This window comes from Takifugu flavidus, chromosome 10 (assembly GCF_003711565.1).
Source record: "Takifugu flavidus isolate HTHZ2018 chromosome 10, ASM371156v2, whole genome shotgun sequence".
Taxonomy (NCBI): Eukaryota; Metazoa; Chordata; class Actinopteri; order Tetraodontiformes; family Tetraodontidae; genus Takifugu; species Takifugu flavidus.
Window position 1 is genome coordinate 11,198,248 of NC_079529.1, and position 15,729 is coordinate 11,213,976.

Here is a 15,729-nt window from a genome sequence, read left to right on the forward strand (position 1 = left end):
GGGGGGGTGGGTCAGTTTTAGATCATTCTGATACACTAGTAGTTCAGGATTGTATTAAAAATAATTAAAAAAATAAATCCATGCTCATTACTACACATGTCTATTCATATTTCCCCACTTTAAAATAATGATGCTGTGGGTGACAAATTAAAGACACTTTGTGTACAAGTTACACCTTTTATGTCTTTAACTCATAGCTGAGCAATTTCTTTTCGTTTCAGATACAGCTCAGTTGCAGACTGCCCGTACTCTGCCTTCTGTAAATGATTGCTCTGCATGGCCAAGTCCAGGTACTCCTGCATGTTTGCATCCCCACATGGAAAAGCATCCAGCTGAGTCTGTGCGATTTGAAATCCACAGTCTCTGGAGTCAAACCTGTGTTACACAGAAGATATTACATTTATTTGAAACAAATTTACTGCAGATAATCAAATATTACCGGTGTGGTAAGTAGTAGAGCTCATTGGGCACTCCTCCTGGACATGATGCTGTTCTGGAGGGCCGGATCCTGTGACTATCTGTGACCACTATCCAACACACTCATCCAAGTCCTTCTGAATGACATCAAAGCAGTATCTCAGTAGACACTGATGCTCATGACTCCCATTGAAGTATCCAGCTTCTCTAAGGTCTGCAAATAGCTCCATCCAGAACTGACTCCTATGGAAATTGGTAAAATTAATGATAGTTTTAAGCATATACATATAAGTGAATGAAGTAAAAGGCAAATTACTTGAAGGCCATTTACCTCCCCTTTCTGAATATGGACCACCAGGACTTCAGCCTCTGGTTATTTGTGGATGAGCCACACATGTGGCTGGACGCTCCAGAGTAGTGGTCTCTGTGGTGGTGGCGTAGGGTGCACTGAATTGCAGCCATGATCCCGTTCTCCGTGCCGCAATCAGTCCTCAATCTCATGGGAATGAGAGAGAGGTTTCACATGCATGACAGAAAATAGTGGCCGATCACTCTTGGGTCATTATTTGAAGGCCCCCCCCCATGTGAGCCAGTCTTCCCCGCACGTTTGCTGGACCTGAGAAGTGCAGAACCTGTTTCCCCGAGTTCTCTGCAGTCCAGGGGGACTGTTTCTGTGTCTCTCCGGCACGGTCGAGGTCTTCATGCCATTTGCTGGGCCGGTGAGCGTGCCAAGCCGGACTCCTGAGTTCTCTGCGGTCCAATGGGACTACTTCTGTTCGAGGACTCACCGGTGGACCTGTGAAGTACAGACGCTGACTCTCAAGCTCCCTGCAGTCCTGGGGGACTGCCTCAGTCTTTTTTGAGTGTTCCCCTGTCAATAAAACGCATTTGGACCCTTTTACCACTCTGTTCTGGCCTGCTCCCGGGTTCTGTTAAAACCTCCCTTCTTAACAGAACACTCTTGGACCGATAGGCAGGCGCTCCCTCCTTAAGTAGGTGGCCATGTAAATTGCCCACAGGCGCACCTGCCTGCAGCGCCAGCTGCCGCCAATTGAGCTCCTCACGCCCCCTGCAGGACAAACCAGGTACAACCCTGGACCCCAACAGCCACCACTGCCAGAGGCTGCAACTATCAATTAGCAATTAACGTGAACATGGCCCGAACTCCACACTGCCACACATAGTATCAGATTTTAAAAGGTTTGCGTTTATGCCCGTAGCAATCATCTGTGACTTTCCCTTTTACCTAAACACGTGGTTGTAGCGAGCTATTTTACGGTAATGTATGCTATAGTTTTTAAAAGTTGCAAATTAAAGAGGTTTTATCGAAAATATATTATTTCAGCCAAAAAAAAGAATAGCTTGATCACCAAAACGCATGAATATCAAATTTAAGAAAGTCAAATTAACTCTATGTTAACGATGTTGAAAGCGTCCTATTTAATGATGAGAGTGAGATATCTCAATTTAACGATCTCTGTTTTTGGAGCGGTCCATGCGGTAAAGGAGGCCCCGCCCCTCGTGTTGCGTCCATCCTCGCGAGAGGACTACGGTACACATACATGTACAGTATAGCGTTAACAAATATATATTGAACTTTAATTTAAACAAACTTTAACTTTTTTTCCTTGCCACTGTTGCTTGTTGGGGGGTCAGGTCCTGGGATTCTGTAAAGCGCCTAGAAACAATTTTGATTGTAACTGACGCTATATAAATAAAGATTGATCGTTTGATTGAGCGTGTGTTTTCAGTGATTTAGTATACATCTTTTCATCATTCAATAATCATCTATAGGTAAGTGAAACTTCAATTTGTGAATGCTTAAATTGAGCGGAATCTGTTTCAACAGATGACAGTCGTGATGTCTCACCAAAGAACGACAAACTGCAATTAGTTTGATGTTAAACCTTTCGTCCTATAAAATTCTGCTATAATAAGACGTTCTGAAAATGTTTTTGTTTACAACTATACAGTTGCAGTTAATGATTTTGAGCCTGGTCCAGGAGGTTTCTTCCCAGTCAAAGGTAGTTTCTCCTGTGAGTGTTGATTGTACGAAGGTCAGCTTCTGGGTTTCTGTACAGAGACCATCTCAAGCCTTACACACACATTTGTGAATAAAGTTAAATGAAAAATTCAATGACAGAATAAATAATGGAAGACAAATCATATTTCCCGGTTCATGGCAACACGCCACCATCCGACTGGTTCAGCAAGAGTGGGATTCCGGCGGAGTGGAAGTTGTCACCAGGTTGTAGTGAACAAATGCCCCCGTGCTGCCCCATAGGCTGGAGTTGCTGGCACTGATGCCACCAACGGCCGGCATGTACGAATGATGCAGGATTGGCAGCTGGACGGAGAGACGGCGCCACATCCTGCAACAACAGCCCTCGTCAATCCCTCGCAGCACAGGTACACATATTTATTTATTTTCTTCAGTCTACTCAGGTTTTCTAACTTTTGGATCTAGAATAATCTGAATGATGATGAAACTGAGAGGCCACATTAAGGGGAGCAGATTTGAACTCGTCTGCATTGAGATTTGGCTCACAGGTACTTTTTTCCCTGCAGTGTTTCCTTCATTTCGTGGATCTCCTCTCATAAACGGATGCTCTGCACTCACTGTTCTGGAGAGTTGAGGGCATCTGGACTTGAAGGGTTGTTAGAGTTTCTGTCAGCAGGACAAATCTGTGCATCATGCAGACACCTCAGCTCTCTGATGTTACCTGCTGAGTCAACACTCTCATCAACACAATGAATTCCTTAAAATTTCTCTCTACACTTTACAGTTAGTGTTGTTTCCCTTCTTACTATGTTAGACTTAAAGGTGTAAATTCTGGCCAAACCCCTGAATCTGTGCTAGCTAAATGAGGTGCTACATTACCACAGCATACAAGGGTTAGATATGAAGCACGGACACTCTGGAGTCCTTCAACAGGAAGTCCAGGGAATTCGAATCTGTGTGTTTTATTACCGCTGTTGTGAAGAAGTGTCTGAGGGTCTGACTCTGAGAGTTGCGACATCAACGTTTGTATTTCCACATCCAGCTGCAGGGAACAAAGACAGCAGCTGAAGCATGTGGGCTCAGGTGACCACCATCATGTGAGCTTCACCTGTGCAGCTCGACTCTTCCACTCTTCCACTTCAAGCTGCTCTTCTTCTTCATGATCTTCTTCTGCTGGCTGAGGCGTCTACAAACACCAGAAGAAGACATGAGACAGATTGAACTCAGCGGTAGAGCTGTATTACACCTGTCTTATCATTGTGACCTGGATTGGAAACAGGAAGCTCAGCGTGGAGACGTGACAGAAGAGGATTAGCACGCTGCTCAGACAGAACTGAAGAGAGGGATTGTGGGACGTCAGCAGAGACACTGTTGCTCCTGACACACTGAACGCTGTCAGAGTGAACATAGTGAGCGTGAGGCCTTTACTGCCCTCTGCTGGATGGTTGACGGCACTGATGCTCCAGGCCAGATAACAGCCCAGAACCTGAAGGAAAAACAGTGTTCACCCTCATGGTTCATCCTCATTATATGTTACAGTCCACTTGTAATTATTGTTTACAACTCTGCACCAGCCATGACTAAAGTATGGAGGTCAAACACAATTAATTGAAACAGTTTAATAGTTATTTCAAAGGGTTTGCCAACAATGAGCCACTGAACCTTAGCTGAGTTCAGCGGGTGAAGGTTAGAATGTAAAACACAAACAGTCCAATCGTGACTGTAATGACAGGTCCTACCAGCAGGGGTCCTTTGTAGCCAAAGACTGCGGTTAGCCACAACTCCATGTTAGCACTGCTGCATTGTTCCGAGAACAGCTGGACGAGAATGTCTGGATCCGTCGGGTCAGTCTATAATCAGCAATGCAATTAATTTGCAAGGTTGTCTGAGGAAGATGTTCAAGGTCCATTTTTTTTAATTCACATATTAACTTCATTGGTGACTTTAATTCTGTCCTCGCTTTTAGGAGATTGTGGCCAGTGTTGTTACCTGTGAGCCGTGTTGCAGAACCACCCATCTGAGAGGGTCCAGGAGTTGCCAAGAGGTTAAAACACACAGGTCAGACAGGACCACCCAAAGAACCACACGGCCTGCTTGATGCTGCTGACACACTACTGGAATCAGATTTTACAGTTTCATGACAGTGGGAGACCGTCGTCAGCGGTTTTCCAACGTACAGCGTGTGTGCAGATTGAATAAAGCATCCACATCCTGGTGAAGATCACAGCAAAGGTCAGAGTGTGGCCCACCCACAGCGTCCACATTCGAATCTGAAAGATCGAGAGAGAAACTCCTTCAAGACTAACAAAAGCCAACAAAAGCACATTTGCTGCAGTTCCTTTCAGCCCTCAGACGTCTTTCTACGTCACCTTCAAAAATAAGCTGTAGTTTTGTACAATTGAGGGACTGAGATCAGCTAACCCACATGAGGGCTCTCCCATGAACGCGTGAACTCACAGAACAGAGGAGTTCTGAGGTCCAGCTAGACAGGGAGGCTTCATCCAGCCCTGAGACCAGGATGGAGGAGGAGGACAGCAGCAGGCCGAGCAGCAGCAGCTCATCCTGAGATCCAGATCTCGGCCGCCTGCAAGTATCAGAACCGGGTTCAACAGTCTCACAGAGGGATTGAAGAATCAGGATGTTGAGGTGTTTCTGCAGAACCGGGTGGGTCATTTCTGGGTCAGACCTGTATTTATGGTTGACGGTGGTGAGGAAGAGGATGGTGACAGTGAGGATAATGGCCAAGGCAGCGGCTGAAGACACCACCATGTACACACGGAGAGGGACACGCAGCTGCTGCAGCAGCATCACAGGCCGGTCTCTGGCTGGTCCTGGACCTGCAGGACCACAGAAGTAAACCATCGGTCCACGCAGATGTTTCACAGAATCACCAGATGCTGCAGGGGCGGAGCCTCACCATTAAACCTCAGCAACTGGGTCCTGAGGTCCAGTTGCTGCGTCCAAGTACTGAAGTCCCCGACCATCACACTATCACAGCCTGAAGACACACACACACACACACGTAGTGGATTACACACGTACTGAAGATGACTCAGCACAAGACACCTGTGTTAATTGTAGCACCTTGGTGTTGGATCAGCTCGACCGTTGCCATTCGCTCCCCATTCCGATAGAAGAGTTTCCCCTACAGACAAAAAGTTGTTTTATTGGACGCAAAAGTAAATGTTCAAGATGCCTGAAGAAAGAACCATCACACAGCACAGTGTGTTCCAGGTGTGATACAGGTGTTTTACAGGTGTTTTACAGGTGTGTTGCAGGTGTGATATAGGTGTGTTACGGGTGTGATACAGGTATTTTACAGGTGTTTTACAGGTGTTTTACAGGTGTGTTGCAGGTGTGATGTAGGTGTGTTACGGGTGTGATACAGGTGTTTTACAGGTGTGTTGCAGGTGTGATGTAGGTGTGTTACGGGTGTAAATGTGTGATGCATTTACTGACTGTGAGCCCTTCAAAGTTTGTGTGTTTCAGGGCCTCCAGCAGCATCCTGTGGATCTCCTCCTGGGCCAGGCTGGTGCTCCTCTGGCTGTGGTACTTCTCTCTGTGCTTCACCATCTCCATCACCTGACTCACCGCTTTGGCAGCGACCCAAACTGCATCATAGGCAAAAGCTGCAAGCCGAGTGAGCTGTGAGTCCTCCTGGATCGGCCGTCTGAGGGTGTCCTCCTGGACATCCTCTGGAATCTTCATGTTTCGGACATGTCTGATTTGGAGCCTGATAGTCCCATTTGAGGCTGTCAGCAGACTGTCACTGGTACACCCAGAAGCCCGCCTGCCTAAACTCCATCCTCCCACCACAATCCACTGGTACTGAGCTCCAAACATGTTGAGCCTGTAGGCCTGAAATCCCAGACAGAGAGGTGACGCAGGTTTGATCCTGCAGTTAAAACCATGACAGCTTCATTTAGAACTTACACAACAGAAAACCTCATCAGCAAAATCCTCTTCGAAGTATCCGATGATGATCCGAACATCATTTTCCTGTGTTAAAGGGGGGGGGGGGGGGGTGAGTGTTTACATCCATGTTTCTGTGTTTGCTGGGATTTCAGTACCTTTAGCTTCTTCATGCTGCTGCAAATATCTTCAGCGAGGCTTCCTGTGGACACCACCTGAAGGTTCTCCTTCAATAGCCATCTCATCAGATCTTTGCTCCTCTGAACAGAAAGGGAAATGTACAGGAAGCGTCAGTGGACGTGCTGAGATGTTGATCTGGCTGGAATCGCCAGTACTGGTCACACTGGGACTCCTCTCTGCAGGACTAAAACTCAGTCTAAGAGAGACGGTGGAGCGTCACCTCTGGCAGCGCCATGACACCGACTCTGGTCCACTTGTAGTGTTGCAGCAGCTTAATGGCGGCTCGGTTCAGGGCCCAGTCTGACGGTACTGTGCTGAACAAGTTCCCGTACCACTTCCTGTTGGACAGGCTCGATGATGGGCTCACAAACGATACCTGGGACATTTTAAATGGCAGCATTTACCTGTGCTCACTGAACACACACAGCTTAGCCAAGGGTGGAGCAGAGTTACCTGCACCAGGTGAAAGGCCGGCAGAGCGCGAGCAATGAGTGATGTCACTGATGGACACACCCCTCCAAACAACAGCATGTACCTGGGCCCCGCCCACAAAGCATCGAACAGTGCTTTGAGGGATGTGGCAGCATCACACTATGAAATATGAGTGAAACACCTTAAACTGTGCAGAAAGGCTAAGCTAACGTGATATTTAAGGTACATTTGTTGGCAAGACTGATGGAACAAACCCATAGAAGCTCCCTTTGACTTACAGAAGGCGTTTGATTTTAGAGATAATGAACTCGCAGCCATTTAGACTCGATTTAGAGGTAGAACATCCCTGAAGGATCAAGACTTTAGATCAACCCCTTATTTCATCCCCAGAGGTTTTAGAAAAGACGCAGAAGCCACAAAGTTTCATCTAGATTGAAAGATTCTGACAGTATCTGAACCAGAACCAACCTGTGAGTAAAGCAGCTGCAGCTGAAGCTCATAGTTCCCCAGAGGAGGGGGTTGTCTCTGCAGGTCCTTCAGCGCCTGTCGAACTGCTGGTGCCACAGCGTCAGTCATGTTCTCTGGATCTGGACCAGAGCTGACAGGCACCATCCACAGAACAGGCACAGGGTGACGGACCCCACACAGAACAAGGCTGGAGGCCTGCCAGTAAACCAGCAGCAGTCTGAAGAGGTGCAGCAGTTTACGATGGTCCATGTTCCGATGATCTGCTTCCTCCTGCAGCGGAACGCTGATCCCCTTTGGTCTGAGCTCAGCTGATCTGAGGAGATAAAAGGATCAGCAAGCACACCAGATGTCACCAGAACGCTCCTCAGACCAGACCCACAATCCTGTCTCCCCCAGTAGAAGCAGGTGGGTACCTGGTATATATGTTCAGGGGACAGTCCTGAGGGTCTTCTATGAATCCGTAGAGGCCTCAGCCATCTTTTATGGGGCAAGCGGCATCTACTTGGTTGTGGGCTGCTCCCTGGTCTCGGTGGGGGACAGGAGGACTAACCCCTCCCACTCCTCCAGGACAGTCTGGGCAACACCTCTACTCCACTGCTCTCTCCTGCCCCCTGCTGTCTCACCAACACCTCTGACAGACTGGACTCAGGACTCTGCTGGTGCACTAATGCAGCCCTCTACCTCGTACATCCCATAATGCTTTCACATTCATCTCCCTTCCTAGCTGCCTCATAAAGTGAAATCTCCACTCTAATCAAGCTGTAATAATAGTGCCACTCCTTTGATCACTCCTCCATCTGTACTGATGATTTTATTCTTTTATTTGGAGCAGAAATTTCACTTTTTCTATTGCGACCGAGCCACATTTCTGGTCAGTCCGAGTATAACCGGTCCACTGATTCAGTCCCAGGACAACCAGTCCACCCATTTAGTCCCAGTATAACCAGTCCACTCTTATTTTAACCACATCCTGTTTATTGTCACACCTGTGTCCAGTTCTTGCAGGTTTCTCAAGAGTCACATGAACAACTGAACAAACATCAACAGAAGAACAGTCCTTGATTTTCAGGAGGGGACAGAGCTCCACGCCACTCTGCTTCTTCATCTATTCTGTCCTTTCATGGTGTCTCTGGATCGTCCGGAGAGGCTTCTTCCTCTCCCACGACCGCCGCCGCCGCCTCCTCCGCCTCTCTTCCTCTTGTTTCCTGCCTTCGGCTCAGTTAAAGCTCCGCCCTCTTCCCTGTTGGAGGTCTGAGTCCAGAGGGCATTGTAGCAGCCTGGAGCCTGGTAGCCCGGCTGGCTGCGGTCGGGTGCCTCTCTGCAGAGAAGAATCCATACGGCGGGCACCTTACGGCTGACGCTCAGGCTGTCCAGGCCAGCCGCGGGTTTGAGCGGCTCCCACACCTCTGAAACCGTGGCATACAGCAACCTGGTGAGCTGGTGGAGTCCCTTTACTCGCCGCTTCATGATCTCAGCACACGTGATGGCTTTGGACACGCCTTTGCCAGTGGCAGTGAAGACAATGTGTCCACAGGGCAGAAGCCCTGGAGCCACCTGCGGGCCCTTTACACCCTCGTCCTTGGGCGAGTCGGGTCTTCCCTCGTCCTCTGCGGCTGCTTGGGGGGTGGCCTCCATACGGCTCAGAGCGAAGCGCAGAAGGTTGCGGATCTTGCTGCCATCTTTGACCTGGACTTGTGGTGTGTCAGGAGGAAGGTCAGAGAAGGGACAGACAGGAGGGAACGCCTCCGTGCGGCACTTCCTGTAGTTTTCCATCTGTGGACACAAGAGACAGATGTGTCGTACTGGACTTTGTTGTTTAAATCTCAGGAACCATTCATGTTTAATGAATACATAAATATACATAAATGTAACTAGCTGATCCAAAACATTACAAACAACCCACAACTCATCTCAGGCTTTAATTCTAGGGGTTGAATTCAGGTGGATGTACATTTTTAAGGCGTTTATCTTGACTGTATTCTTTAAGTTCGGTAACAGCGTGGAGCCAAATCACCAAACACGATCACGTGTCCACGGGCGCCCCTATTACGTCACACGCGGTGTCAGCAGGCGAGACAGGATTGTTCTGTTGTCACTTCTGAGAGGAAAAAGTAACATCTGTCGAAGCTTAACCGGATTGACCGTTTAGCTTTTACAGGTGAATGGAATCATTACATTTACCTTCACTAAACTGAAAAGACACTTTACCTGCGAACGTAAACAGAAACCTCACACTGTAAACGTGAACAAATACGGCTTATCTGCTTGAATATAACATAGAAGCGTTTGTCAAGAACCGAAAATCTTACCAAATATTATACTTACTACTGATCTGTGCAGCTTTTTCTATGGCATATTCACATTCCGGCCACACATTGAGTTACCGCATATCGGCGTCAACCGTCGAAAATTCTTCTTCACGACATTTTAAATGGCGGCTACAATAAAGGTTATTGCGCATTACCGCCACCATCTGATTTGGAGTGTGAATCTGGAATAAAGGTGAACTTCGATAATGAATGTAAATGTACACTATATTGCCAAAAGTATTTGACCACCCATCCAAATGATCAGAATCAGGTGTCCTAATCACTTGGCACGGCCACAGGTGTATAAAATCAAGCCCTTAGGCATGGAGACTGTTTCTACAAACATTTGTGAAAGAATGGGCCGCTCTCAGGAGCTCAGTGGTTTCCAGCGTGGAACTGTCATAGGATGCCACCTGTGCAACAAAACCAGCCATGAAATTTCCTTGCTCCTAAATATTCCAAAGTCAACTGTCGGCTTTATTATAAGAAAATGAAAGAGTTTGGGAACAACAGCAACTCAGCCACGTAAACTGACAGAGAGGGGTCAGCGGATGCTGAAGCGCATAGTGCAAAGAGGTCGCCGACTTTCTGCAGTCAGTTGCTACAGAGCTCCAAACTTCATGTGACAAATTAGCCCACGTACAGTACGCAGAGAGCTTCATGGAATGGGTTTGCATGGGCGAGCGGCTGCATCTAAGCCATACATCACCAAGTCCAATGCAAAGCGTCGGGTGCAGTGGTGTAAAGCACGTCGCCACTGGACTCTAGAGCAGTGGAGACCTGTGAAAAGTCGCATATTTGCGGCTTTGTGTGAGGAAATGGAAGTGGAGCATAAAGCCTTGCTGTTTCACACGGAGGTCCGATGGTTGTCGCGCGGCAAGGTGCTGGCCCGTGTTTATGAGCTGCGAGAGAGAAATGAAAACCTGCTGACAAGTACAGATAAAATAAATGGATTCCGTTCAAAGGTGCAACTCTGGCAGCAGCATGTGGAAAGTGGCAATCTTGAAATGTTCCCACTCACCAATAAATGGCAAGATGTTAATATTGCTGCATTGTGTGAGATAATAGTTAAACATTTGAAAACTCTTGAGGAGAAGATGTCATTTATTTCTCTTCAGCCTCCACGGAGTGCCTTGACTGGGTTAGGGACCCATTCAGCTCAGCAACAGCTGTTGGAAAGGACTTGACTTTACAGGAGCGGGAGGAACTAACTGAACTGAGACAAGATCGTGGTCTCAAGCTTAGCTTTGCTGAGCTACCTTTGGACAGTTTTTGGTTGGCAGCTGCCAAGGAGTTCCACATGCTGGCCAACAAAGCTATCCTGACACTGCTCCCATTTTCCACAACATATCTGTGTGAGGTGAGCTTTTCAAGCCTTACTGCTCAAATCAAATCAAATCAATCTTTATTTATATAGCGTCTTATACAATCAAAATTGTTTCAAGGCACTTTCCAGAATCCCAGGGCCTAACTCCAGACAAGCAACAGTTTACTGCTGTAAAAACTAAAAACAGAAAGACTGAGAGCTGTTGAGGAAGAGCTTTGTGTGTGTCTTTCATCAATTCCTGCCAGGATATCAGCTCTATGTTTATCCAGACAGGCCCAGGTTTCACACTGAGTAAGAATAAATATGAAAGATTGTAAAATACTTTTTTCTTTGTGTTTATTTGATTCCTATTCAAGATTTTATAATATAATGTCATTCTTCAATGTTAAAAAAGCTTATTTTGTTAATATAAGCTTTTTTTCACGTTTTCACCTGGTGGTGTGTCGTGGGACTTTTTTAATGAAAGAAATGTGCCTTGGCTCGAAAACGTTTGAAAAACACTGCTCTGGAGCAGTGGAGACGTGTTCTCTGGAGTAATGAATTCCACTTTTCCATCTGGCAATCTGGTGGACAAGTTTGGGTTTGGAGGTTGCCAGGAGAACGGTACATTTCGAATTGCACTGTGCCGAGTGTGGAGGAGGAGGAATTATGGTGTGGGGGTGTTTCTCAGGAGTTGGACTTTGCCCCTTAGTTCCAGTGAAAAAGGAACTTGGAATGCTCCAGGATAGCAAAACATTTTAGACAATTCCATGCTCCCAACCTTGTGGGAGTAGTTTGGAGCGGACCCCTTCCTCTTTCAACATGACTGTGCACCAGTGCACAAAGCAAGGTCCACATGGACGACAGAGTCTGGTGTGGATGAACTTGACTGGCCTGCACACAGTGACCTGAACCCGATAGAACAAATTTGGGATGAATTAGAGCGGAGACTGATAGCCAGGCCTTCTCGACCAACATCAGTGTGTGACCTCACCAATGCGCTTTTGGAAGAATGGTCGAAAATTCCTATAAGCACACTCCGCAACCTTGTGGACAGCCTTCCCACAAGAGTTAAAGCTGTAAAAGCTGCAAAAGGTGGGACATCATATTGAACCCTATGGGTGAGGAATGGGATGGCACTTAAATTCATCTGTGAGTCAAGGCAGGTGGCCAAATACTTTTGGAAATATAGTGTATATTTTGGAGTCTCTTATCACTTGTGTTCATTTTAAATGTTGCACCAAGCCTATAAAACATTCAAGAACTCAGATTTGAGCTTCACTTAGTAAAAAGTCATTAATGTAATTAGTTTGTCTGTTTCCAAACCTGAAAGAATATTTTATATCTGGTTGCTTTTAAATTCTCTAAATGATCCTACAACAGAAATATATGTTTGTACCAAATATGTCATGTAGGTTTAGGATGTGCTAATGAATATCTATCTACTTAATGGGAGGGGTAATTACTTATGTCTTAAACTCTACACGGTGTTAAATGTATATGTTAATTTAAATGCCCCCAGCCCCCACTTCTAGCCCCCAACAGCCTTCTTTAATTCAGTAAAGCGACGTGAAGGTTCAGACTGTAACCAAAGAAGTGTGCCATGTGCTTGGTGTTTGGTGGCAGGAAGGAGACATGAATGGAGCTGAAATCACATCTTGAAGTATTTAGACAAAGTTTTCAGACTGTTTATGGCTGAGTGACTCCAGCTGGATCTGCTGACCTGATGGATCCCTGATCTGGGATCTCACATTCACGGGTGGCCTGAAGACGTCTCTGGCAGTAGGATGAGCGTGACAACCCTCATATTCCGGTTCTTTCACAAGCCTTGAGTGGATTCAGCCGGCATTTCTCACAATGATCAACCTGGGGTGGTGGGGCTTGGATCTCAAACACAGAGGAGAGCCTCACTAAAGACGGTATCTCCTCAGGAAATTAAATCTTTTGGGGAATCCTCCAGATTCTAACCTTTTCATTTATATGTTGGTTTCATTCCATCAGATGATGGCCATGAAAATCATTGAGCTGATGTCAGTCTCACCACCAATGACCTCAAATGTTGTGCTCTACTTTCAGGGGATACCCTCCAGCTCGGCCCCGTACACTCAACGCTGAACCCCAAAGCACTTAACTGTGTGTGTGTGTGTGTGTGTGTGTGTGTGTGTGTGTGTGGTGTGTGTGTGTGTGTGTGTGTGTGTGTGTGTGTGTGTGTGCGTGTGCGTGTGTGTGTGTGTGTGTGCGTGCGCACGCGGGTCATTGACCTTCAGCCACATTTGCTTCACATTCTTGTGTTTCTGGTCGAAGCTCCACAGATGTTGGCTGAAAGCTCCGTCATGTTCTTCATCAGCAGATTCACAGATAATGAGAACATTCCTCACAATCTGCTCGTCACTCCTCATTTCCATAGAACAGAAATCAGAAGCCTTTTGATGTAGAGCGTGGGTGGGGCATACACTCTGGGGGCGTGGTCTACATAAACACTTATGCATGTCCTTACATGGCTGTGGGAGTCGAGTGCTGGCGTGCAGAGGGCGAAGACGCTGAAAAGCAGTCGGTAAGTGACTACACACTTCTGCTGATTAACACAATTCGGTGTGTGTTATTGTCATATTTTGCTTGTTCTGAGCTATACACCAGTTTTGAGGGCAGCAGGTGGTGACTGTTCCTACTCTTCATCTTCTTCTGCAGGTTTTTGTGAATTTTATTTTACATTGAATTTACAGATGAAGAGTTCGATTCACTTCTTCAACATTTCAGATCAACAGAAATTAAGATACATTTTAATTCTCAAATCTTCAAATGGGGAATATGTCTGAACTCATTTCCATAAATAAAAATGTTCTTTACTGAAATCCATGAGCACCTTTTAGATTTGATGAACTGACTCATTTCTTAGGATATTTACCTAAATTGGATGCAAAGTGCAAAATGAAATAATGTGTGAAGGGCTGATTTCTGTTGGTCCCATGTGGGTCAAAATAAGCCTAAACTTCACTTTCAGCAGCATTTCTGAATGTTCCTTCAATCTTCTCTCGTTCCATCAAATGTTTCTCTTCTCAGAACAGCCATTAACCTGCTTTTGTCTTAACAGCAGTCATGGGAGGGTTCTGTGACCTCAGGGCGTGAAGAATATGAATGGTCACGTCCTGCAGAACCCTTCAAAGAGTCAAACAGAATCATTTAGGCAGTGTCAGGAGCAACTTCTGGTTCTCCTGCTGCAGGTTAGTACCGAGTCTCTCTGGTACCAGCTGGAGTTTGCCCGAGGAATCAAATTCCACGCAGGCGCAGATGTATTGGCTCTTTGAAGATTGACCAGGACCCGTATCCACAAAGAATCCTGAGTCAAAATTTGCTGGGAGTGAGATCATAGAAATGCTCCAATCTCTAAGGATTTTCTTATGTTTTTCTTGGAATTTTCCCTTAGTAATAAAAGGTATTCATTATACATCTTAGTCCTTATGTTGTTACTAAAGGTGGAACCTTGTTGAGGAGGACTTGAAGAGGTCTCATAGAGTCTTAACCATACAAAATGGTGGAAAGACCAGAGGAAGGAGAAATATTCTCCAATCAATTCCATGATCATACAGGGATCATGTTTGTAGCATTTCGGTTAAGCTTAAATCTCTTCTTTTTGGTAAATGGGTAAAATAATAATAATCAGTTTTAGCCTATTCCAATGGCTCCAATCTTATCTGTTGGGGATTAAATGCAAAACTAGACTAGATTCGACTAGACTTAACTAAACCAGTGAAATTAGACTAAACTAAACTAGAATAAATTTGATTAAACCAGACTAAATTGAACTAAACTGAACTAGAGTAGACTAAACTAGACTAGAATAAAACTAGACTAAATTTAACTAAAGTGAACTAAAGTAGACTCAACTAAAGTAGACCAAAACTAGACTATACAACACTAAACTAGACTAAACTAGACTAAAACAAGACAAGCCCTAACTAAAACTAGACTTGACTTAATCAGACTAGACTTGACCCTTTTGATTAAACTAGTCTAAATTGAACTAGACTACACTAGACTAGACGGTCTCTCCTCTGATTCTGGATCACAGCAGGTTCTAGCTCCCTCTGCCCTTAGGCCCTGGTCACAGGTCAGGAGTTCTGGTGTTAGCTGAGGCGGGTCTACTAGCTGACTGCATCTTTAAATGTGGGTGTTTAAGTAATGGTTTTACTATGGTTATGGTTTAACTGAAGACTGATCAAAATGTTGATCGAGTTTGATTTGTGCAGTCAGAATTTCATATCATTGGGGAGGAATTACACGCACACTCAGGTCAAAGGTTATAAGATGGAAGTGTTTAGCTGCAGGCCACATACATTCCACATGTGCATTATCGCACTCAATCATGCATGTATGCATACGTGCACGCAAAAGTTTCAGAGGTTTGTTTGATAAACTAGAGCCGAATGAAGGAGAAATGATTGAAAATGTTAGTCTCTAATTCTGATAATAGTCTGTTTTCTCTCTAACAGCCAACTTTATTCTCATAGATCACCCTCTCATAGATCACCTCCTAGATCACCGTCATATCGATTATCCTCTCAGAGATCACCTCATATAGATTACCCTCATATAGAGCACCCTCATATAGATCACCTTCATATTGATAACCCTCTCATAGATGACTCTCATATCAATCGCCCTCTCCTAGATCACCGTGACATTGATCACCCTCTCAGAGATCA

At 45.7% G+C, this 15,729-nt stretch overlaps 3 protein-coding genes across 5 annotated transcripts in view; 1 reads left to right on the forward strand and 2 right to left on the reverse strand.

Moving 5' to 3' along the window:
- Positions 1–1,589: 1,589 nt before the first annotated feature.
- On the reverse strand, positions 1,590–8,208 carry LOC130532550 (gamma-aminobutyric acid type B receptor subunit 2-like). Of its 2 annotated transcripts, none has more exons than XM_057045256.1 (19): positions 7,825–8,208; positions 7,412–7,724; positions 6,965–7,102; positions 6,732–6,887; positions 6,490–6,591; positions 6,353–6,418; positions 5,879–6,277; positions 5,504–5,564; positions 5,337–5,417; positions 5,106–5,256; positions 4,877–5,003; positions 4,597–4,689; positions 4,409–4,519; positions 4,159–4,269; positions 3,684–3,905; positions 3,528–3,605; positions 3,389–3,461; positions 3,038–3,140; positions 1,590–2,789 (listed from the first exon to the last, which is right to left on the reverse strand). In XM_057045256.1, the coding sequence occupies exons 2-19, from the start codon at positions 7,658–7,660 to the stop codon at positions 2,624–2,626; spliced, it is 2,487 nt and encodes an 828-aa protein (XP_056901236.1). In that variant the 5' UTR covers positions 7,661–7,724; positions 7,825–8,208; the 3' UTR covers positions 1,590–2,623. The 2 variants fall into 2 exon arrangements, with proteins under 2 accessions (XP_056901236.1, XP_056901235.1); XM_057045255.1 differs by having other exon boundaries at positions 3,038–3,143.
- Positions 8,209–8,365: 157 nt separating this feature from the next.
- On the reverse strand, positions 8,366–9,879 carry rpp25l (ribonuclease P/MRP 25 subunit-like). Of its 2 annotated transcripts, none has more exons than XM_057045258.1 (2): positions 9,737–9,879; positions 8,366–9,184 (listed from the first exon to the last, which is right to left on the reverse strand). In XM_057045258.1, exon 2 carries the CDS (start codon positions 9,182–9,184, stop codon positions 8,513–8,515), a length of 672 nt encoding a protein of 223 aa, XP_056901238.1. In that variant the 5' UTR covers positions 9,737–9,879; the 3' UTR covers positions 8,366–8,512. The 2 variants fall into 2 exon arrangements, with proteins under 2 accessions (XP_056901238.1, XP_056901239.1); XM_057045259.1 differs by lacking the exon at positions 9,737–9,879 and adding an exon at positions 9,363–9,685.
- A 3,640-nt stretch (positions 9,880–13,519) lies between these two features.
- Positions 13,520–15,729, forward strand: part of col6a4a (collagen, type VI, alpha 4a) — a 25,347-nt gene continuing 23,137 nt past the window's right edge. The window contains 1 exon segment of the mRNA XM_057044547.1: positions 13,520–13,580. The gene's annotated coding sequence lies outside the window, so the exon portion shown is untranslated.